The sequence below is a fragment of the Anomaloglossus baeobatrachus genome, chromosome 1 (assembly GCF_048569485.1).
Source record: "Anomaloglossus baeobatrachus isolate aAnoBae1 chromosome 1, aAnoBae1.hap1, whole genome shotgun sequence".
NCBI lineage: Eukaryota > Metazoa > Chordata > Amphibia > Anura > Aromobatidae > Anomaloglossus > Anomaloglossus baeobatrachus.
The window spans coordinates 827,900,364-827,925,934 of NC_134353.1; the positions used below are offsets into that span (position 1 = coordinate 827,900,364).

The 25,571-nt window shown below is 43.7% G+C and overlaps 1 protein-coding gene across 1 annotated transcript in view; it reads left to right on the forward strand.

The window, feature by feature from the left end:
* ADGRV1 (adhesion G protein-coupled receptor V1) overlaps window positions 1-20,612 on the forward strand; it is a 380,769-nt gene extending 360,157 nt beyond the window's left edge. The window contains exons 63-67 of the mRNA XM_075326288.1: window positions 1,422-1,607; window positions 12,292-12,524; window positions 14,050-14,198; window positions 16,686-16,887; window positions 20,318-20,612. Of these exons, the coding sequence (XP_075182403.1) occupies window positions 1,422-1,607; window positions 12,292-12,524; window positions 14,050-14,198; window positions 16,686-16,887; window positions 20,318-20,612 (1,065 nt within the window). The remainder of the gene's footprint in view (window positions 1-1,421; window positions 1,608-12,291; window positions 12,525-14,049; window positions 14,199-16,685; window positions 16,888-20,317) is intronic.
* Window positions 20,613-25,571: the final 4,959 nt, after the last annotated feature.

A 25,571-nucleotide genomic window follows, 5' to 3' on the forward strand; every position in this document is an offset into this window, starting at 1 on the left:
AGCCGGCTTCTGACAGCCTGCGGTAAGCGGTAACCACGGTACACATTGAGTAACCAAGGGAAGACCTTTCCTTGGTTACCCGATATTTACCTTCGTTACCAACGTCCGCCGCTCTCACGCTGCCAGTGCCGACTCCCTGTTCCCTGCACACGTAGCCAGATTACACATCGGGTTAATTACCCGATGTGTACTCCAGCTACGTGAGCAGGGAGCCGGCACTGGCAGCGTGAGAGCACACCACTTAGCGCTGGCTCCCTGCACACGTAGCTGGATTACACATCGGGTAATTAACCCGATGTGTACTCTGGCTAGGAATGCAGGGAGCCAGCGCTAAGCGGTGTGCTCTCACGCTGCCAGTGCCGGCTCCCTGCTCCCTGCACACGTAGCTGGGGTACACATCGGGTAATTAACCCGATGTGTACTCTGGCTAGGAGTGCAGGGAACAGGGAGTCGGCACTGGCAGCGTGAGAGCGGCGGACGTTGGTAACGAAGGTAAATATCGGGTAACCAAGAGAAGTGCTTTACTTGGTTACCCGATATTTACCTTAGTTACCAAGCGCAGCATCGCTTCCACGCCTCGCTGCTGGCTGGGGGCTGGTCACTGGTCGCTGGTGAGATCTGCCTGTTTGACAGATTTCACCAGCGACCATGTAACGACACAGCAGCGATCCTGATAAGGTCAATGTCGCCCGTCGTGATCGTTGCTATGTGTGACCCCAGCTTTATGTTGCAGTGCAGGTCCTTAGGTATCCATGGTTACAATCAGTAGCAACTAACAGTGACTATATGCCTGGTCGTGACCATGGATACCCAAAGTCCTGCAATGCCCTGCACATGAGTTAAGTGACATGGTGAATCAGAAGAACTATACTACATTTCTAATTGGAGGTATTTGCTAATATTATTATTATTACACCTACTACATATTGGGATAGGATCTTGCAGGTGGGAATACCGCTTTAAATATTGGAATTTGGGCAAATATCATTAATCCGCATGCTACATGTTGAAGAATTTGGCACAATTGGTAATCAATGCCAGAAAACATGAATATGGTATGAATATAACCTGATGTACAATGTTGGTTAGTCAGATTTCGTGTCAGTCTAATATAATGGCAGAACTCTTCCATCAGATGTAAAATAATGGGGCATTTATTACTATTTTGTCTTTTAGAAATGTATAATTGTGTTGATTGCTTCACACCCTAAAACTGAAAGCTGCCAGCAATAAAATGAACATACTGAAAACTGGCATCCAGACCCTAAATAAATCTGCTTTATGTGCTTGTGCTTTGTGTCATCCGACCGACTCAAAAAACTGTGTCAAACTGTCCCAGAAAGTGTTCCTGTCAGTGCGAGCGCACGCGGTAATTACTACTCCTCCAGTATTCTCCTTCATGTCACATTTGTCACATTTAGGCTCTTGATGACAATGTTCCTGAGGAAAAAAGCTACTATCAATTTCATCTCAGTAAAGTCAGTGAAGGCGGACTAATAAATGAATCGGCTAGATTTGCCAATATCACCATGGTTTCCAGTGATCTTCCATATGGAAAATTTCAGTTTTCACAAACGCTGCTGCAAGTGTCTGAAGACGTGAGATGGGTAATGACAACAAACAATGTTGAATATTAATATAAATTGTGTATTTCTTATAACTTATAAGATGTATGCATTTCCTCATGATGTATCCGCAGTGCGGGCTATCAGTGTTACATGGGGAGGTCGTCTTTCGGTTCTCTCACTCATCGGCTGTTTGAGGGCAGCGCTACTCCTTTGGGCTTTATCCATCCCTCATTGCTCTGTGGTACTAATCAGCTACTTTTTAGTATATGGCTTGGATTGCAGCTTTGTCTTAAACCTGCTTTACACGTTGCAATTTCGCATACGATATCGTATGCGATTTGCAACGCCCTCATCGTATGTGTGGCACGTTCAATTTGTTGAACGTGCCGCACAAACAATTTACCCCCGTCACACGTACTTACCCATCCATACCACCTCGATGTGGGCAGCGAACATCCACTTCCTGGAGTGGGAGGGACGTTCTGCCTCACATCGACGTCACGCAGCAGCCGGCCAATAGAAGCGGAGGGGCGGAGGTGAGCGGGACGTAAACATCCCGCCCACCTCCTTCCTTCCGCATTAGCGTCCGGGAGCCGCAGGACGCAGGTAAGATCTGTTCATCGGTCCCGGGGTGTCACACACTGCAATGTGTGCAACCCCGGGTACGATGAACAATCTGACGTACAATTCATGAGGAATGTACAACGTGCATGCGATGAATGTTTTACCGTTCAATCACAATCGCACGTACCTGTCACACACTGCAATGTACCTTACGATGCCGGATGTGCGTCACTTGCGACGTGACCCCGCCGACATATTGTAAGATACATTGCAGCGTGTAAAGCTGGCTTTAGTTACTTGACTACATAGTCTGTACGGAAAAAAAAACATAGGAAAAGGAGTATAGACGGTGCAAAATGATAACAAAGTTTATTGAATTACTTGATTAAATGACACACAAACAATCAGGGCCATGATAAAAAAGGTTAAAACCACATGGAAGGGTAATAATTCTGGGGGACTCAAAGTATCTTGGAAACACTTTATATGGGGTAACAGAAAGGATTGAAAACCCATGGAAGGTAAGAGACAATATCCACTATAGTAAATCACAATGCAATAGAAAAAAGAGAAATGAATCAGTGCTATAGATTAAATATAGCTGGATATCACATCTACCAAAGTGCATGTACCAGGTAAGAACAATAAGTCATGATAAGTACCATGGGAATGGGAATGTAGCAATTACCATAATCAAATTCAGATTGTCAGGGACAAAAAAGGCTCCCCCAGAGGGATATTACCACCCAACCTGCCCTAAAGCCATCCTCCAACGTATGTTTCGCTAAACGGTGAATCACAGTGGCTCCAGCTTCATCAGGGAAAGGCAATGCGGAGGCTTAAGCTGGTGTCACACACAGCGACACCGACAACGACGTCGCTGCTACGTCACCATTTTCTGTGACGTTGCAGCGACGTCCCGTCGCTGTCGCTGTGTGTGACATCCAGCAACGGACTGGCCCCTGCTGTGAGGTCGCCGGTCGTTGCTGAATGTCCAGCTTCATTTTTTGGTCGTCACTCTCCCGCTGTGACACACACATCGCTGTGTGTGACAGCGAGAGAGCGACGAAATGAAGCGAGCAGGAGCCGGCACTGGCAGCTGCGGTAAGCTGTAACCAGCGTAAACATCGGGTAACCAAGGGAAGACCTTTCCCTGGTTACCCGATATTTACCTTCGTTACCAGCCTCCGCCCTTGCTGCCAGTGCCGGCTCCTGCACTGTGCACATGTGGCTGCAGTACGCATCGGGTAATTAACCCGATGTATACTGTAGCAAGGAGAGCAAGGAGCCAGCGCTAAGCAGTGCGCACGGCTCCCTGCTCTCTGCACTGTGACATGTAGCTGCAACACACATCGGGTTAATTAACCCGATGTGTACTGTACCTAGGAGAGCAAGGAGCCAGCGCTAAGCGCGGTTCCCTGCTCTCTGAACATGTAGCACAGCGACGTTATGATCGCTGCTTCTGCTGTGTTTGACAGCTAAGCAGCGATCATAACAGCGACTTACAAGGTCGCTGTTACGTCACCGAAAATGGTGACGTAACAGCGACGTCGTTGTCGCTGTCGTTTAGTGTGAACCCAGCTTTAGGAAGGTTGCATTAAATAAATAATGAAGAACAAACAATTCGTGTCGGTTGCTTACCCAATGTAGCTGCAATTAGCAAAGCAAGATATGGTTTCAAAAGTAACGTGGTAACAATTTAAAATATAACTTTTAATAGTTTATAATAAAAGAAATTTTTGACCACACAACATAAAAGGTTGTAAAACCAACCTAAATAACTAGGGCACAAAACAGGCTCCTACTATTACCAAATTAGGACACAGGCACGGTAGGAAAGTCACCCACCGTAACCGTAAAAATAAAGTGACCAGACAGAGTTGTCACCCTAATATGCACACCGAGATATACCGCACTTCAATATACAGTGCTCAAAACAGTCACTAGGACCGATAGTTAGGTCCTGCTGTGGTAAATAAATAATGCAAAAGGTTATCCAATAGAGGGGGGGGGCAGACCCTTCAGCCTCACAATACCCCTCAAATGGCAACACTCTGACCTTAGTTTGTGCTTAGACCTCCCAGGGAGGTCAAAAATTTCTTTTATTATAAACTATTAAAAGTTATATTTTAAATTAAATAAATAATGGGAGGGGTTCCCCACCGAATACCTGACTGGTAGAGGTGGGGGGGATTAGACTGCCACCAAGCTAACTTTGATGGACATTCTGAAGTATTGGACATCAGTTTTAGGCTGGGGTTACACAAGTGTATAAAAAATCTTACCGATTTCCATCCAGTTTTTTTTCTCACTTGTCGTCCATGTGTAGCTGTGTGAACCTCAGGCTCAAGGCTCAGGGTTCGGGCTTGAGGCTCGGGGTTCGGAAAATGACGCGAAAATCACACTGGTGAGTATCGCGCTGTGCTCGTGTGTGAGTGCTGCGCAGCATTGTGCAAGCTGCGGGATGAGTGTGATCAGCTCAAATTTGACTTACATTCTGTATTCTAAGATGTAATGTTTACAGAGAAATTAAAAAATAAATAAATACCGCCCACCTACCCCTGCAAATGTTTTGCTTTCAGCCCACAACAAAACACTTCCGGAAGTGGGTGGGCGGTGCTTTTTTTTATTTCTCCGTGAACATTACATCTTAGAACGCAGAGTGTATGTCAAATTTGAGCTAATCACACTCTTCCCGCAGCTCACACAATGCTGTGCAGCACTCCGATACAAGCACAGCGTGATACTCACCAGGGTGATTTTCACATATTTTTTTGAGCCTGAACCCCGAGCTTCAAGCCTGAGGTTCGCTCAAGTCTAGAGATGAGCGGACCCCTGGAAGTTCAGTTTGGTATCTTCATCCAGACTTTAGATCAAGTTCAATTTGGAACCCGAACGTGACCTGAACCCCAATGGAAGTCACTAATTGGCAGTTCAGGTCTCTTCCCACATGCAGCCTGCCATAAACAGATCACTTCCTGGGTCAAGCGAAAGGGATTTTTTAATTGTTTTTTTTTGTTTGTACACACTACATCTGATCATGCTGTGTTACCCCCAGTGCGAGACGATCAAACACTACTAGCAGCTCCCACTGGGCCGAACACCGAGCGTACCCGAGCACAGCGATGCTTGACCGAGTGGTTTGCATACAGAAAGCACCCAAAGGCTATGTGCCCACGTTGCGTTCTGTCCCTGCAGAAATTTCTGCAGCGATTTGAACAGCACACGTGTGCTTCAAATCGCTGCAGAAACAGTGCGTACTGAAAAGCCGATTTCATGCGCTCTGGATGCTGCCTCTCCCATAGACAGAGCAGGGGCTGCATCCAAGCGCACAAAAGAAGTGACATGTTGCTTTTTTGAACGCAGCAATTTGGCAGCATGCAAATCGCTGCGTTCTAAAACGCAACGTGCGCATGGATTATGCAAAATCTTCATAGATTTTGCTGTGGTCGCAGGACGCATGCAGTTACATTGTGGTGTAGAACGTAGCGTAACTGCATGCAATACGCACACATGGGCACAGAGCCAAACTCTGTTTTTTTAAGAAAACTCTGACACCGAACTCCAAACCTCAGATTCACTCATCTCTATCTATCTCTTCATTTATAATCATTTACAGGACCATTTACAATGTCCTATGCTATAGAATGGTAATGTATCCTTAAAAACGGATGCCACCCACGGATTCTCACACCCATAGACTTGAATAGCTGAATTGTGTCCAATTTACGTATCCACTCGCAGCATGCTACCATTTTTTATTCAGCAGAGAAAAAAATCTCAGATCTTCTCTGCCTCATTAAATAACATGAATCCTAGTGTAGCCATTTTTATATTGGATTGCACTTATCTGATTTATACGCTTGTATGAGTGAGCCTTTAGAGTTGTAGATAATTCCTTTATTACCAGTTCTATTTTACTGACTTTTTACTGACGCCTAATGGGAAAATTAACTTTCATGTATACTCATGTTATGCCACATTACACATACTGCAGATCATCAGTATGATCAGTTCTGAAGTGCTCAGTCATGCATTCGGCTTGTGTACAGTGTATAGGGCAGGGGTCGGGAACCTATGGCTCGCGAGCCAGATATGGCTCTTTTGATGGCCGTATCTGGCTCGCAGACAGGGCTCCTACCTGTCTATGGGAAGGATGCATGCACCGCGCTCCATCAGGCCGCGGTGCACGCTGATATTGGTAGTTCTTTGATGGCCTGATAAGCATTGGCGGCAGTGGTGAGCGGCAGGGAGCATGGACTACATTTCCCATAACTCCCTGCATAGCCGCGCCGTCTGCAAGCACGCACCTGCGTCCAGGGCCGGCGTCAGCACCCGGCAAACCCGGGCAAATGCCGGGGCCCTGGAGAGCCGGGGGGGGCCCACTCGGCCTCGTCAGTTCTCCTGTCCCTTGGCCGGGGCCCACTCGCCTTTATAGTTCTGCTGCCCCCGGCCGAGTTCCGGGGACCGCAGTCCTCGGCAGCAATCTGCGGCGCCGTCACTTTAAGGCGCGCAGACATCCTGTTTTGAATTTCATCTGTGGGCGGAGCTACCGCCTTCTCAGTCCCACAGATGAAGGAGGCGAGCTTCTGTCCGGCGCTGTGTGGGCCCCCTCTCCACCGTGACCTAATCGGGTAAATGCCCTCCCCGCCTCCCCATTATGGGCCCCGGTGAGCTGCTTCTAACCCCCCAGATGTATGCCCTGCCAATCCCCCCCCCGCCGATTCCGCGGGTGCTGGCCCCACCGATTCCGCGGGTGCTGGCCCCGCCGATGCCGCGGGTGCTGGCCCCGCCGATGCCGCGGGTGCTGTACCCGCCGAGCCGCGGGTGCAGGCCCCACAGAGCAGCAGAGTTGTGTGTATTTGTCTGTATGTAGCAGAGTTGTATGTGTTTGTCTGTATGTAGCAGAGTTGTATGTGTTTGTCTGTATGTAGCAGAGTTGTATGTGTTTGTCTGTATGTAGCAGAGTTGTGTGTGTTTGTCTGTATGTAGCAGAGTTGTGTGTGTTTGTCTGTATGTAGCAGAGTTGTGTGTGTTTGTATGTAGCAGAGTTGTGTGTGTTTGTCTGTATGTAGCAGAGTTGTGTGTGTTTGTCTGTATGTAGCAGAGTTGTGTGTGTTTGTCTGTTTGTAGCAGAGTTGTGTGTGTTTGTCTGATTGTAGCAGAGTTGTGTGTGTCTGTTTGTAGCAGAGTTGTGTGTGTTTGTCTGTATGTAGCAGAGTTGTGTGTGTTTGTCTGTATGTAGCAGAGTTGTGTGTGTTTGTCTGTATGTAACAGAGTTGTGTGTGTTTGTATGTAGCAGAGTTGTGTGTGTGTGTTTGTCTGTATGTAGCAGAGTTGTATGTGTTTGTCTGTATGTAGCAGAGTTGTATGTGTTTGTCTGTATGTAGCAGAGTTGTATGTGTTTGTCTGTATGTAGTAGAGTTGTATGTGTTTGTCTGTATGTAGCAGAGTTGTGTGTGTTTGTCTGTATGTAGCAGAGTTGTGTGTGTTTGTCTGTATGTAGCAGAGTTGTGTGTGTTTGTCTGTTTGTAGCAGAGTTGTGTGTGTCTGTTTGTAGCAGAGTTGTGTGTGTTTGTCTGTATGTAGCAGAGTTGTGTGTGTTTGTCTGTTTGTAGCAGAGTTGTGTGTGTTTGTCTGATTGTAGCAGAGTTGTGTGTGTCTGTTTGTAGCAGAGTTGTGTGTGTTTGTCTGTAAATAGCAGAGTTGTGTGTGTTTGTCTGTATGTAGCAGAGTTGTGTGTGTTTGTATGTAGCAGAGTTGTGTGTGTGTGTGTGTGTTTGTCTGTATGTAGCAGAGTTGTGTGTGTTTGTCTGTATGTAGCAGAGTTGTGTGTGTTTGTCTGTTTGTAGCAGAGTTGTGTGTGTTTGTCTGTTTGTAGCAGAGTTGTGTGTGTTTGTCTGTTTGTAGCAGAGTTGTGTGTGTCTGTATGTAGCAGAGTTGTGTGTGTTTGTCTGTATGTAGCAGAGTTGTGTGTGTTTGTCTGTATGTAGCAGAGTTGTGTGTGTTTGTCTGTATGTAGCAGAGTTGTGTGTGTTTGTCTGTTTGTAGCAGAGTTGTGTGTGTCTGTTTGTAGCAGAGTTGTGTGTGTTTGTCTGTATGTAGCAGAGTTGTGTGTGTTTGTCTGTTTGTAGCAGAGTTGTGTGTGTTTGTCTGTTTGTAGCAGAGTTGTGTGTGTTTGTCTGTTTGTAGCAGAGTTGTGTGTGTTTGTCTGTTTGTAGCAGAGTTGTGTGTGTCTGTTTGTAGCAGAGTGTAGTACCATTGTTTCAGTCCAGTTGTGGCTTTATACAGCAGGGAGGAGCATTCCTTGCTGTACTAAGTGAACATTGGAGCGATTGATCTGTCAATGGCCCTTTAAACATATTGTACGGCTCTCACGGAATTATATTTCAAAATATGTGGCGTTTACGGCTCTCTTAGCCAAAAAGGTTCCTGACCCCTGGTATAGGGGCTGTATGAAAAATGTATGAGGCACAGCACAGATCAATGAATTGATCCATAGATCTTCTATTAAGCTTGCACATCACTATGAGACCGGACCACTATAAATGGGCTAATTTGTTAGAGTGGAATTGAATTCTGCTCCAATTTTGCAAAAATCCGCAATACAGATTTTTTGTAATTCTCTCTGTACAAATTCAGCTACGGCTGTCATCTTGCTGAACAGTAGCGGGTTGACAAAAGATTAAAAAGACCAAAGAAACAAACTTCATCACTCACCTCATTGTCCGCCTCTTTTGCTTCCTGCCCACTGTCAGGTCCTCTGCGCCATTGTTGTGCTGCATCTTTGAGCATAAGTATTTCTTTTTACATCTTACGTTTGTTATGATAATAAAGGACACTAAATTTGTGGAGGATAACTTTTCTGTGAATCGAATTTTCCAGAAAAATCCTTGCAAATTGGAATTTTGCCTGATCCACTTATCTTTACTAACCACATATCTTCTGTGCATGAGGCTTGTGCACATTCTGCTGTTTCCCCCAAAAATTAAGGCAGTGTATTATCTGCCCCGAAAAGGCGCTAGGGCTTATTTTCAGGATAGGTCTTATTTGTAGGGAAACACGGATATGTTCACCTCCAAAAGATGACGCCCCAGGAGAATCGCACTCACAAGACCCCAGACATGTATCGTTGGCAAGTGAAGGGGCACCTCTCACATATACGAGTCTGTGTCGCTGTCAGGTCCCCCTGTTTTCCACAGCGATGGCCTCCCACTGCTGGCCTGAAGCAGTATCACTCGCTCAGAGTTAGTTAAAGCAGAGTGATACTGTTACCCGATGTGTGTGAGAGCAGAGTGATACTGGCACCTGATGCGTGTGAGAGCGGAGTGATACTGGCACCTGATGCGTGTGAGAGCGGAGTGATACAGGTACCCGATATGTGTGTAAGAGTGGAATGATATTGCAATCAGATGTGTGTATGTGTGTGAGAGCGGAGTGTGTGTATGTGTGTGAGAGCGGAGTGATACTGGGACCCAATGTGTGTATGTGTGTGAGAGAGGTGGGATACCGGACACAATCTCTGTTTGTATGAGAGCGGAGAGATACTGGACCCAATCTGTGTGTGTGTGTGTCTGTAAGAGCAGAGGGATACCTGACACAATGAGTGTGTGTGAGAGAGCGAAACAGCTAGGTACCTGACAGCGACTCATATGTTATCTCTGTGGGAGAGACCATTAACTATCGGCACCTGACAACTGTAGTTGTTCGAGGTCTGGTGAGTGCAATTTTTTTGGAGAGAACTGTGTGCTTTATTTTGGGGCTGTCTTCTCTCTTTTGGGGGCATCTGCCTTCTTTATTAAAATGTCCTGCTTTATTATTTAACTTTTTTAGCTGCCTGGACATTTCCTTGTTGAATCTCAACTAGGGCTTATTTTTGGAATAGGCCTTATATTTTAAGCATACTCCAAGAAGGTCAAAAATTCCTGCTAGGGCTTATTTTTGGGTAGGTCTGATTTTCCATGATGTTCAAATCAGGGCTATGTGAGGTATATCATCACTTCCAGGACTCCATCATGCTATGCCATCAGGAACATATCTGGTTGGCTCCAGACTTATTCTACAACAGGACAAAGACCCCAAACATGCAGCCAATGTCATTAAGAACATTAAGACGTATCTTCAGTATAAAGAAGAACAAGGAATCCTGGAAGTGATGATATGGCCACCACAGATCCCTAATCTCAACATCAGGGTTTACATGAAGAGACAAAAGGATTTTTTTAGCCTACATCCACTGAAGATCTGTGGCTTGGTCTCCAAGATGTTTGGGACAAACCTCCCTGCCAAGTTCGATCAAAAAAATTGTAAATCCACGTAGAATAAATAATGCTGTTTTAATGGCAAAGGATTAATTTGATTTAGATTCCTCTTTTGTATATATTTGTATGTATATAAATGAAAATTGCATTTTACAAAAAATAACCAAGACATGTTATGTGGCTTTATTATTATGGATATTATACATGATCTTCCAGTGATTCCACACTGTGTGCAGAATTATTAGGCAAGTTGTGTTTTAGAGGATTTTTTTATTATTGATCAACAACTATGTTATCAATCAAGCCAAAAGACTCATAAATATCAAAGTTTAATATTTTTGGAAGTTTGAGTGTTTTTTTTTTAGATTTGGCTATCTTAGGAGGATGTCTGTTTTTTGCAGGTAACTATTACTGTGCAGAATTATTAGGCAACTTAATAAAAACCAAATATATTCCCATCTCACTTGTTTATTTTCACCAGGTAAACCAAGCTAACTGCACAAAATTTAGAAATAAACATTTCTGACATGCAAAAACAAAACCCAAAAATGTTAGTGAACAATATAGCCACCTTTCTTCATGATGACACTCAACAGCCTACCATCAATAGATTCTGTCAGTTGCTTGATCGCTTTACAATCAGCATTGCGTGCAACAGCCACCACAGCCTCCCAGAAACTGTACCGAGAGGTGTACTGTTTTCCCTCCCTGTAGATCTTACATTTTATGAGGGACCACAGGTTCTCTATGGGGTTCAGATCAGGTGAACAAGGGGGCCATGTCATTATTTTTTCATCTTTTAGACATTTACTGGCCAGCCACGCTGTGGAGTAGTTGGATGCATGTGATGGAGCATTGTCCTGCATGAAAATCATGTTTTTCTTGAACGATACCGACTTCTTCCTGTACCACTGCTTGAAGAAGTTATCTTCCAGAAACTGGCAGTAGGTCTGGGAGTTGAGCTTCTCTCCATCCTCAACCCGAAAAGGTCCCACAAGTTCATCTTTGATGATACCAGCCCATACCAGTACCCCACCTCCACCTTGCTGGCATCTGAGTCGGAGTGGAGATCTCTGCCCTTTACTGATCCATCCTCTGGCCCATCCATCTGGCCCATCAAGAGTCACTCTCATTTCATCAGTCCATAAAACCTTTGAAAAATCAGTCTTAAGATATTTCTTGGCCCAGTCTTGACGTTTTATCTTATGTTTCTTGTTCAAAGGTGGTCGTTTTTCAGCCTTCCTTACCTTGGCTATGTCCCTGACTATGGCACACCTTGTGCTTTTTGATACTACAGTAACGCTGCAGCTCTGAAATATGGCCAAACTGGTGGCAAATGACTTCTTGGCAGCTTCACGCTTGATTTTCCTCAATTCATGGGCAGTTATTTTGCACCTTTTTTGCCCAACACGCTTCTTGCGACCCTATTGGCTATTTGCCATGAAACGCTTGATTGTTCGATGATCACGCTTCAAAAGTGTGGTAATGTCAAGACTGCTCATCCCTCTGCAAGACATCTCACAATTTTGGACTTTTCAGAGCCCGTCAAATCTCTCTTCTGACCCATTTTGCCAAAGGAAAGGAAGTTGCCTAATAATTAAGCACACCTTATATATTATACCTTATATATTATATATAGTTAGCTCTCAAGCCTATACAGCTTGGAGTAAGACAACATGTATAAAAAGTATCATGTTATCAAAATACTCATTTGCCTAATAATTCTGCACACAGTGTATGTGCACATATGATACCAATGATGGTGACACAACACTTGGAGCTCTGTATTTATTGGTTGTGTTTGGGTTTCGTGAAGAACATTCTTCTTTATCTAAACAAATGTTTAGAATGTGTACATCTAAAAGTTTTTAACTTGCCCATGTTGTCTTTTATGAAAGGTGAATGTCACTATTGTCCGCTCTGGTGGTAGTTTTGGAGAGGTTCAGCTCAGTTACCAAACCAAGAGCGGCTCGGCTTTGAGCAATTTGGATTATACGGACACTAAAGCACAACTTGTGTTCAGAGCAAATGAAACAATAAAAAGTGTTTCTGTAGAGATTAAAAATGATCTGTTACCAGAAGGGCCTGAAGATTTTTTCATGATCATGACAGAAGTCTCCCTTCTTGGAAGGTAAGAAACTTTCTAATTAGTATTTGTTCCTTATTTGCAGTGGAAAGATAGATACTGCTAAACTTCCCAAACCTTCTCCCACTGGGACAATAGGCGGAAATGCATGTATTATAATGGATGGTTTCATTTTTAGTTCATAAATCAATAGTTCACACGAAGATATTCAGCTTTGTAATATATCTTATCAGGGTAATTTTTTACTCTTATTTAATGGGTAAAATCTGTCTTCAGTGAAGGTCTTCCCATTACAGGTTGGTGTTAATAAAATTCTATGGACAGAGCGGAGCTAGAGACAGACAAAGACATTGTGCTACAGGTTCTCCTGATCCAAATTTACAGTTCTCCATAGACGTTTATGAGCACCAACTGTCATCATTAATGAGAAGATCTTATTCTCTTAATTCAAATGTTAACCATGAATTGATTCAGTACAGGAAGGGAAAGAAGGAGATTTCTCGGATAAGATATATTGCAGAGTATCTTATTTCCACATTTCTTTTAATTTATGAAAAGAAAACGACTGTTACGCTTTAAGGTGATCAGAATCCAGAACAGCTCTCAGCACAGGGCTCCTTGGACACCATATATTAGAGACTATGCATTATCCTGCTTCAGAGATGATCTGAATTGTTTTCATACCAAGTCCAACTTCTAGAGCCAATATGTGACCTTCACAGTGACAAAGGTTGCCATATTGATAGACGACGGGGCTAACATTATAAAAACCACCAGGGAAGCCAAGCATTTGTGTTTTCGAGGTTTAAAGAAAATCTATCAGCAGGTTTTTTCTATGTAAGCTGAGGACAGCATGCTGTAGGGGTTAAAAAAAACAAAAATCAACTATGCCTCTCTTATCAGGCTATGTGTTGTTGTTTGCTTAAACTAAAGGCTTTATCACTTAGTGATTACCATTACTGGACTACAATGTTAAAAGCATAGCAGTCCGGCACACCCCCTCTTCTGATTGACACCTCACTGTCAATGTACAATCTCTATAAAGAGCCTGGTGTAGGCGCGCTCCGCTCTCTCAGCTCTGCTACATGGCTAAATCTAAAGCCTCTGATTAGAATGGTTGCACCCAGTAATCTAAGTGATACCTCATTAGATTCAGTATCTCGTTGCCTACATCTTGCTGCTCCCAAATGAGGTATCAAAAACCTGCTGACAGATTCCCTTTAAGTTGCCTTTAAATCACAATGTGTTAATGTTACAGCAAATAAATACACCTCTCTATATCTTATTGGTATTTGTTTTTTAACTTTAACTGGATTTAGCTAAAATTAAAAGTCATCTAACTGCAGTGATGGCTCTAGGCCCTGTTTTTACAATTAAATTTTACAATTAAATTTTGCTACTCTTTTGAGAAAAGATAAAGGAAGGACACTATTATTGGGCATGTGAAGTCCACACTTGAATATCTTGTAGATCTTTTATTTTGTTTTTAATGCTTTCATTTCTGTGCAAATTGTTTTGCCCCAATATACATCACATTTTTTTAATACTTTTACTGAATATTTTCTTTTAGAGGCTATGACCACATGGTTAGGGAGAATGGACTTGTGATTGATGAACCTCCTATAATCGGCAACAATTCTATTATTCGAATCATTATCCTGGTAAATGATAATGCAGAAGGGGTGATAGAGTTTGATCCAGAGTTTGTTTCTCTACAAGGTAAATTTGTTTTATTTTTATATTAGTAAATCAGGAATAGTTATTAATACAGGGTGGGCCATTTATATGGATACACCTAAATAAAGTGGGAATGGTTGGTGATAGCAACTTCCTGTTTGTGGCTCATTAGTATATGGGAGGGGGGAAACTTTTCAACATGGGTGGTGATCATGGCGGCCATTTTGAAGTCGGACATTTTGGATCCAACTTTATTTTTTCCAATGGAAAGAGGGTCATGTAACACATATACATATGATTTTATGTCTACTTAATATCCATATTGACTTTATTCTGCCTGATGCTTCTTTGACTTAATTTTTAATATGGTCGTAAGCAGCGTCGGACTGGCTACCGGAGGAAACTCCAGTAAAGCCAGGCCTTGATTCAGGTACCTGCATTGCACTCCGGAGCTCTCACCTGAGCTCCGGAGTGCAGCCTAGACTGAATCGCGAGCGCCGAGTGATTGATTCCCCGACGCTTGTGGTTCAGTTCATGTCAGCTGCAGACAGGTCGGGGTGATCTGCGGTACTCTCACCTGAACTCCAGAGTTCAGCCCGGCCTGTCTGCAGCTGTCATGAACTGGACCGCAAGCGCCGGGAAATCAATCACTCGGCGCTCACAGTACATTCTAGGCTGCACTCTGGAGCTCAGGTGAGAGCTCCGGAGTGTAATGCAGGTAACTGAATTCAGGCCTGGCATTACTGGAGTTTCCTCCGGTAGCCAATCCGACACTGGTCATAACATATATGAAATAAAAAAACTTTCAGGAATTTGAAACATTTTATTGCTTTCTTGTGTTTGTTTGTTTTAGAGTGGGTGTTTTTTTATATTATTTTTTATATTATTTTGTAGATATGGCATTTTTTTTAAAGGGGTTGTCCAATATTTTTTATATCGATGGCCTATCTTTAGGCTCCCTTCACACGTCCGTGTCAAAGGTGCGTTTTCCCCTCCGTGTGCCGTGTTTATGGCACTACATGTGTTCTCCGTGTGTTATCCGTGATAACACACGGAGAATGGGAAATTTCAACTCACCTGTCCCTGGCGTTGCTGTCCGTGGAGCTGATCTTTGGTCTCCAGCCCTGCTGCCGCTTCCGCCGCAGTGAAGTGAATATTAAATGAGCATAATGAGCGGCGGTCGGCAGCAAGTGACAGCAGCAGCAGAGACAGAAGGGCTGGAGAAGGTGAGTAAAGATTTGTTATTTTTTTCTCTGACACGTGAGTTTTCTCCGGCACGTGTCACACGGGACCGCATCCACACTACATCCGTGTGGTACGTGTGCAGGCCGCATGACACCCGTGCTGCCGGAGAAAAACGGACATGCATCCGTGTGGAGCACACGGGCTCACGTCTGCCCCACATGGAGGCACGGGCCAATGGCTGCACACGTGCGTGCACATAAACCCATTGATTTTAATGGGTTTACGTGTGCCCGTGTCTCCGGTACATGCGGGCACGGACCTAGCACATACCGGAGACACGTGCATGTGAAGAGGGCCTTAGGATGTCATCAATATCTTATCGAGAGGGCTGCAACTCCCAGACTTCTCAGTGCCAGCAGTGGCTGGTTGTGCTGCTGTCAAGTGGCTGCGGCCCCCTAAGCAGATCATTAGGCGTTCAATATAAAAGTCAAAACAACCTCTTTAAGATTTATAGAGAAACCTAAACACACCAAAAACACTATAATATGCTAAAGCAGGTTACATTTTGTAAAAAATACTACTGACGCAGGAAACAAAATTCAAAAAGAAAAAGACAATATAGGCCGTCAATATTTTGCGGTACAATTTAAGTAGCGCCATCACCTAGCATTATTTGCTAAGAAAAAAAACTAAAAACACAATGTACTACATCAACAAAAATGGCAGAAAAATGGAACAAAGTGTTGTTATTGCTGTATAATCTGAATAATAATGCTGAATAATCATTCAAAAATGGCATATATACATTATAGAACTTAGTAAGGCCCCCATGCGTGTTACAAATCTGTTGGCTGAACCATCATTCGGCTGAAACGATCCACCCTGGCCACTCTATGCACAGGAACGTTCTGCTGAACACTTCTTTGTTCTCTCTGAGAGAACCAGACATATCTGGGAAAACAAAAAAGATCAACTTTTGGAAATCCAACATCATTTGTTCCGTTAGAGACAGTATGCCTCACACATTAGACTGTCTGATGATTCCACCAGTAATGGAGGGTTCAGCCGACTTTTTAGTCTAGTGTATATAGAGGTCTAAATAACTTAATCAAATTTAGGAGCGGGTCTGTGCAGAGTGTCTTATCATAGACCTTGTGAGGTGTGTCCTGCCAGACTGTGTGAAAATGTCACTCTTTGTTCTCTTTGGCTACGAGTAGCTTGGTAAAGAAATAAAAGAAAGCAAAATGTTACTGGTTCCAGAATTGTCTCTATACTTTTATTTCACAGAGAGCTATACATGTAAGTTTCACAACTTAGTAAATATATATGTATTTATTTTCATAGTGGAAGAAGATGTAGGGTTATTATTGATTCCAGTTTTGAGAACACATGGAACATATGGACATGTGATGGCTGATTTTATTTCCCGGGGTATTTCTGCATCGCCCGGTGGTGTTGACTACACAGTTTCTAATACTTCATTGACCTTTCAGCATGGACAGAATAGGAGCTTTATCAACATCTGGATTATTGATGATGAAGAAAGGTAAGACATCCGTGTACCAACACACCAATGAATGCACATACTACTGTGACACAATTTTAGTAGGACTCACAAGCCCCTGTGATGCCTAAACTCCTTCAACACCTTGGCTCTTAAAATTGACCTAATCGTACACTCATACAATATATTTTATGATATTAAAGGACTTGGCTTCTAAATACTAAAGTAGGAACACAGTGTTGTGGCATTGTGATAAAGCTCAGTCTATAAATCGACACTTTTGTGATGTCATCACTTAGAAAAAGTTGAGGACCCCTCTTGATACACTTACACACAATTGTGGTATGTTAAATGTATTTAATAAAATATTTACTGTATATTTCTTTCATTTTTTTATCACTATCTTTACTCCTCAACATTGAAATTGTTCCACCAGAAGGAAAAAGTAATTCTATTATGGAAATCACAAGATCGATAGACATGTAAATTCTATGCAAATTATGACAAATGGAAATAAATTTCAAAAGATCTTGATTTATTTAGTATTGAGTATGAGTGCCATGTACAGAAGAATATGCACTTTCAAGCCTTGTCATGTTATCAATGAGAAAGTTAATGTCACCTGATCACACCAATCATCAAGATCTGCTGCAGGCAGCTCCCTTTGCAAATTCTGACCAAAGATGTCCCAGATGTGTCCGATGGGAAACAAGTTTGAAACCACTGAATTCCATAGTAGAATGTTTAGACTATGCAGGCTTCACACAGTAGCTGAGAAACATGCATTGTAATGTTAAAGAAACAGCTCCTGGTACACGTTTGAGAATAGGCTTTACCATTGGCTACCAAACATTTTGCCACCTCACACCCTAATCCTGAGACAATGACCAATATGGTGTTCCATTGTGAAAGCCTCATCATGACGCTGCCCACATGGTCTCTAGAACATATTTGGCTATCCATTGCATCTGAGACAAAAGTGGGACTCGTCACTGAATAGGATAGACCTTGATTCTAGCCTTCATTGCTCCATTCCAGCCTACAGTCTCCACCTGGAGACAACATGAATAAAGCCATGAAAGGGCTTCACTATTGAACATCACTCTGGTCCTACTCATGGGATTATGGTGTGGTGTGGTAATATGTGTAATAGCTGTAGCCCAGTGTGATGTACCGTCATGAAGTCCTCTTCATTGACCTCATGACAGCGCTCTCCAAGGTTTACATGGTGCAGAGACAGATGGCAATAAAGGTCTATCTTTTTAGCAATAAATCTTGCTTTTGCCTTACATGCAATGATAGCAGGAAATTGGTCTGAGAACTACTTGGGCAATGCAATGAAGAAGCCTTCACAAGGGAACCTCACATCGGTCCAACTACCAGGATTATAGTATGGGATGGCATAATCTATGATAGCTAGACCCCTCTTGTCTTCATTCCAGGTTCACTAAATGCTTGGATTTACAATGATTTGGTCAAGTGCTACAGCTATTTCTCCAATGTGCCATTTCTCCAAAGATACATGATGCTCATATTATTGTGAGCAATCTGCTTGGCCTAAACTTGTTACCATGGCCTGCATCATCCCTGGACTTATTTCCTATGAAGCACATGTAGGATGTTGTTGGCTAGCAATTGCAAAAGAGCTGTCAGAAGAGTATTTTGATGACTTTGTGGCTCAAGTGCATTAAGCGTGGCAGAACATTCCTCAAACAATCATGACTAACTTGTTTGATAGCAGTGAAAGCATTTAAGTGCTTGTATTTTTGAGGGTTGCATTCATACTCGATACTTAATACATTGAGATGTATTGAAATTTAATTTCCATTTTTTATGATTTGCATATCATTGCATATCATTTGCAGAACATTTGTATTGATCCTTTGATTCCACAATGTTTCCTTCTTGGTGTTGCAATTTCAATGATGAGGGACATATAAATACTTGTGCTGTTGTGACACCATCATACTAAACCACATCCTGAAGATATACACAATTGCTTGTTTGTGACATCACAGAGATACAGCATAGCTTATAGAGATACCCATTAAGACATCATGCCAGTGGAGCACATCATGTCAATCCACACACTTATTGTGACAACACCACAACAGAGCTAAGCCTACACTGTTGTGACATCATTATAATGGAACAAAGAGAACAATAGAGCAATGTCTATTGAACATATAACATACAAAAATGTTGACCTGATTATGATAAAACTAAGCTTAGGCTGCATTCACACTACGTTTTTTTAACATGTGTCATGAATGTTTTTTTGCTGTAAAAGCGAATCCTGCTTTTACAAAGAAAAACACATGCAAACTCATGTGTTATTTTGCAGGATCCTGTCACTGGATGTTTATGGGCGGGCATTGGAGTCATGTGATCGGGAGTGAGGGGAACTGAACGTGACAGACTGGGAGCCGGCATCTGACAGCTGTGGAGTCTCCTAACCAAGGTAAACATCGGGTAACTTGCTTGGATACCTGATATTTACCTTGGTTACGAGCGTCCGCAGCTGCTAGGAACCGGGCTCCCTGCACACGTAACCAAGGTAAACATCGGGTAACTTGCTTGGTTACCCGATATTTACCTTGGTTACGAGTGTCCGCAGCTCTCAGGCGTGGGGGAGAGAGAGGAGAGGGAGGGGGAGAGAGGCAGAGAGGGAAGGGGAGAGAGGGAGGGGGAGAGAGAGACTGATCACGCGAGGCTGGTTTCTGGGCATGCTCAGTAGAGCAAGCAGGATCCTGTCTATCAGCATGCCAGCATTTACATGTGTTTGCATGCAGTATAGTCAGGATCCAGCAATTTGCAGTATTTGGACGCAGCTCAAAAACGCTACAAGTAGCGTTTTTGAAAAAAGTTAAAAAACTGCAACTCGCTGGATCCTCATTATAACGCACGCAAACGCAGGTGAACGCATGTTGACGCAACTCCATTGCAAATGCATTGAAATGAAAACGCATTTGCACTGGATCCGTTTTTGCGTTAAAAAAATGTTCAGGACTCATGTTAAAAAAGAATGTAGTGTGAAAGCAGCCTAATAAAGTCATTTATATTGTGAGTTCAATGTAGATACTGTATGTACCATTAAGACAGTGTTTAAACACACATTCACATAAATGTGACCTCATTACAACACAACCTTTAAATGCTCACCAAAAAGTCCCCACTATGACATCATCACAACAAAGAGCGCAGCCTATTTATATACACACTTTGTAAAATCACAACAACAAAATTTAGCTGTCAGAGAGCTCGGAGAATTAAACACATAAAACAACACAGTAGCTAACAACAAGAATTAAAGCCATTTGATTGATGTTACTTTTTCCATAATCTTAATTTCAGCAATTTAATAAACATTAAGCGGTGATGCGGAATGATGTATGGCTGTTAGACACAGCTAATCCATCAATGATATTGCTTTAGTTTCAGAACAGTTGCTATGTTTATGTTCCTTTTACAGTGAGTTCGCTGAGCAGTTTGAGATTCGCCTAGTGGGGGCGAGTGGAGGAGCAGTTCTGGGCCAGCGCATTGTGTCAGTGATTACAATAGCTAAAAGTGACTCCCCCAATGGAGCTGTCAGGTTCCTCAATCAAAGTCAGATAACACTGCCGAACCCTAATGTTACACTCACCATATCATTGATGTTGGAGAGAATCGGTGGACATATGGGAGAGGCTCAGGTACTGTATCCAAACTGCAATGTTCCACAAATGTATAGATTGAAACACATTTATCAATCCTTCTTTGTTATGTAAAAATTTAAATCAAATTCTGGAGCACACCATACGCCATGTGCCATAATATGTGGCTTTTTTTTTTTTTTTTTTCATTTTTAGAGGCATTTTAACTGAGGACCCAGCAGGGAGAGATGCGCCTTGGCGCTGGCTGCTGGGCTCACATGAAATTGGCTTTTGTGCTCTAGGTGTCTCAATTTTTCAATTTATTTCCTTAGCAGTAATCCATGTCTAAGTTCCTATAGTCAATGTTTGCATGCCTTATCATTTCAGAGTGCAGCTGCTTATTTGTTATTGTATGTCTTAATATCATCATCCATTTTCTGAAATGATGTAATAGTAAGCGGGAAAAAAATTTCAAGTGTGGCGAAATAGCAAAAAGTGGGAAATTCTGCAATTGTTTTTTGTTTGTTTTATTATTTACCGCATTCATTTTGCTATAAAATTGACCTGGCAGTACGATTCTCCAGGTCAGTCCAATACCATGGGAGCGCCAATAAAAAATCTAAAGAGCGCGCCTCCTGCCAGCACTCTGATAAGTCCACTGTCAGAAATTGACAGTGACACCTAACAAGTTAACAGCCTCGAGCGGAGTGCTGCTCCATTTGCAGCTCTTAGAAGCTGATGGAGGCTGAATAATTCAGCCTTCATCTGCACTGATAGACACAGTATCGGCTTGTGAGCCCAAATCAAAGGCATGGAGATGACTTATGACATGCATAGTATGTCATAAGTAGAGATGAACGAACCCGTGGAAGTTCGGTTTGGCAGGTTCAGCTGGACTTTAGATAATGTTCGGTTTGGGATCCATACTTGACCTGAACCTTAATGGAAGTCACTAATTGGGCAATTCAGGTCTCTGCCCAAATGCAGCCAGCCATAAACAGATCACTTCTGGGGAGAGGGTTGGAGGAGTTTTTCCATTTTTTTTATTTGGTACATCCAATCATGCTATTGTTACCCCCAGTGAGAGCCGTTCAAACAGTGCAAGCGGCTCGCAGTGGGCTGAGCATCGAGCGTACCTGAGCACAGCAATGCTCGTGAGAGTGGTTTGCATACTTAAAACACCCGAACTCCAAACCCAATCTCTGGGAGGATTTTTGTAAAGTCTGTATTTGGTACGAACACCAAACCTTGAGTTAGCTCATCTCTAGTCATAATTTGTTAAGTGGTTAATCTAAGAAATTTCCTAACTGTCCCAAACCTCCAGGATAGCAATATACATATACCAAATTCTGTATTCTAATATGGTCTTTTTTTCTACCATACTAACATTTCTCTCTTTTAAAAATGCAAATAACCTTTTCAGAAAGAAAGAGGACTTAAACTCTAGTGCCACCTATTGGGAGTAGAAATACTAAAGATCAGTATTGACCGTTTAATGAGTCTTGCCTCATGTCTTAAAATAATAAGCCAATCCATGCATTCCATTTGCAGACACGTGTTTTGGGGTGTTTGCCCCTCATCAGTGCAAAGTATCAGGTCTGATATAGCTGGATGAGATGTCTCTGGCCGGGAGTCTAAAGGTGGTGTCACACATAGCGACGCAGCAGCGATCACGACCAGTGATCTGACCTTACCAGGATCGCTGCTGCGTCGTTACATGGTCGCTGATGAGCTGTCAAACAGGCAGATCTCACCAGCGACCAGTGACCAGCCCCCAGCCAACAGCGACGCGTGGAAGCGTAACTAAGGTAAATATCGGGTAACCAAGGAAAGCACTTCTCTTGGTTACCCGATATTTACCTTAGTTACTAGCGTCCACCGCTCTCACGCTGCCAGTGCTGGCTCCCTGTTCCGAGCCACAAGTTAATTACCCGATGTGTACTCCAGCTACGTGTGCAGGGAGCAGGGAGCCAGCACTGGCAGCGTGGGAGCACACCGCTTAGCGCTGGCTCCCTGCACTCCTAGCTAGAGTACACATCGGGTTAATTACCCGATGTGTACTCCAGCTACGTATGCAGGGAGCAGGGAGCCAGCACTGGCAGCGTGAGAGCGGCGGACACTAGTAACTAAGGTAAATATCAGGTAACCAAGGAAATGGCTTCTTGGTTACCCGATGTTTACCGTGGCTACAGCTTACCGCAAGCTGCCAGACGCCGGCTCCCTGCTCCCTGCTCGCTTCAGTTCGTTGCTCTCTCGCTTTCACACACAGCGATGTGTGCTTCACAGCGGGAGAGCAACGAGCAAAAAATGAAGCTGGACATTCAGCAACGACCGGCGACCTCACAGCAGGGGTCAGGTCGTTGCTGGATGTCCCACACAGCAACAGCGACGCGACGTCGCTGCTATGTCACAGAAAATGGTGACTTAGCAGCGACATCGTTGTTGTCGTCGCTATGTGTGACATCACCTTAAGGGAATAATGTCTCTCAGAGGAGAAGAGGACTGAAACCACTGGCAGACACAAACAGAAGAGGGCCCCTGTGCAAGAACAGTATATTGGCCCTCCGCAGTCTAATAGCTCATTATAAAGCGCAAATCCACCTGCTTTGTGAGAAGAAATGGGCACCCATAACTCTTGGGCTCTTGTGTGTCTGCACCATTCGTATGTCTACTGACTGGAACTCTAGTGCCACCTATTAAAGTTAACAATCCTAAAAGTCAATATTGACCCTTTAACAAACCTTGACAAATGACTTAAGTTAAATCAGACCCTCATGTGCAGATGATGTCTGATTTGGCTTCTTATCCTAAGGGGTGCTTCACACACAGCGAGCTCGCTGCCGAGATCGCTGCTGAGTCACGCTTTTTGTGACGCAGCAGTGACCTCATTAGCGATCTCGCTGTGTGTGACACTGAGCAGCGATCTGGCCCCTGCTGCGAGATCGCTGCTCGTTACACACAGCCCTGGTTCGTTTTCTTCAAAGCCGCTCTCCCGCTGTGACACACAGATCGCTGTGTGTGACAGCGAGAGAGCGACAAATGAAGCGAGCAGGGAGCAGGAGCCGGCGTCTGACAGCTGAGGTAAGCTTGTAACCAAGATAAACATCGGGTAACCAAGGTGGTTACCCGATATTTACCTTAGTTACCAGCCTCCGCAGCTCTCACGCTGCCTGTGCTGCCGGCTCCGGCTCTCTGCACATGTAGCTGCTGTACACATCGGGTTAATTAACCCGATGTGTATAGCAGCTAGGAGAGCAAGGAGCCAGCGCTAAGCAGTGTGCGCGGCTCCTTGCTCTCTGCACATGTAGCTGCATTACACATCGGGTTAATTAACCCGATGTGTACAGCAGCTAGGAGAGCAAGGAGCCAGCGCTCAGTGTGCGCGGCTCCCTGCTCTCTGCACACAGCGCTGGTAACTAATGTAAACATCGGGTAACCATACCCGATGTTTACCTTAGTTACCAGTCTCCGCAGCTTCCAGTCGGCGGCTCCGTGCAAGCGCAGCGTCGCTTGCACGTCGCTGCTGGCTGGGGGCTGTTCAGTGGTCGCTGGTGAGATCTGCCTGTTTGACAGCTCACCAGCGACCATGTAGCGATGCAGCAGCGATCCTGACCAGGTCAGATCGCTGGTCGGATCGCTGCTGCATCGCTAAGTGTGAAGGTACCCTAAGTCAGAGTGTGATGTGCCCCACAGCCCTCACAAAGTATGATGGCCCTTACAATCTCCCAAGGAAGCATCATGTATCAAACAGTTCCTCACACAGTATGATAGCATCCACAGCCCCCAGACTCCATCATGTCCCCCAATACTTCCACAGTATAATGGACCACACAGTCCATAAGATAGCATCATGTCCCTCACAACCCCCCACATAGTATGATGACCCCCTACCTGCCATACTTCTCACAATTACTAATATATATATAAAAAAATAAATTAATAAATACCACTCATCACGTCACGTTAACCTCATATACTGCTGATGGGTCCTTCTATTCAACAGCATCTGCATCCTGTGGATACAGATATCATTGAAATTGTGATGATGGGGAGGCTGGTGTCACTTGGCAGTGGTCATTCCCGCTTACGGGCCCCACAGTAGGCACTTGGTCAGCTGCTATGAACGATACACTCCTAGATTGTACGTAGGATGCCAATCATGCCCAGAGGGTGTGGTGTACGGATACGAGGCATGACTAGTATGGGGAAAACAAACCACAATAGTTTGCTGTCAGCCGTACCTTACCTGGCATTATATGAAGGATGTCAGTCACACCCCGGGGATGAGTTTAGCAGATCCGAGAAGGACAAGGCTGAAGGGAGCAGCACCCTGCTGGACTTTATTAGAAATTAGCAATAGGCATATATAATGTTATTTTCTCAGTTTAACGGTTAAAAGTGCTGAAAGAGACAGTAAGCGCAAATAGGGTCTTATCCTAAAACACTGTCAGCAAAGGTGCTGTAAGGATAGACTCACCTGGTGGTGTTGTGAGAGTCACAAGCCCTATAATGGCGTAAATACAGCTCCTGCAGAACCCATGACACAGAATCTATGGCAGAACGGTCTATTAAGCTACTTCTCTCCAAATTTGAACTACGTTTCCTCAGTTTAGACATATACAGGACCTTATAAGTTCCTTTAAAAGTCTAGGTTCCCTTGTATAAATATACTGAAGTCACATATCACAAGATTTCATTGGTGAGTTTCCATTAATTAGAATTCCAATCAAAGACATGAATAAAGCGTACATAGCTTTTCTGATCTCCATGTATACCTGTAGATTTTTGGACTATGGAGTTATAGGAGACGTTGAACTTTCATAAAAAACTAGGATAATAAATTATGATATGTAACTATGTGTGTCAAATAACAAACCGCTCCACTGCCTTTAACAAACTCTGCTCTACAGAAGCTTTTGCTTTGATTTTTCATCTCTTTTGTAATAATGTAATATATCTCTAATATATAAAGCTGAATGTGTGTATGTATGTATGTGTATGCCCGGGATTGGCATCTGCACCGTTGCAGCTACAGTCACAAAATTTTGCACACTCGCACGTCTGGACCCCGAGAGCATCATAGGCTATGTTGTA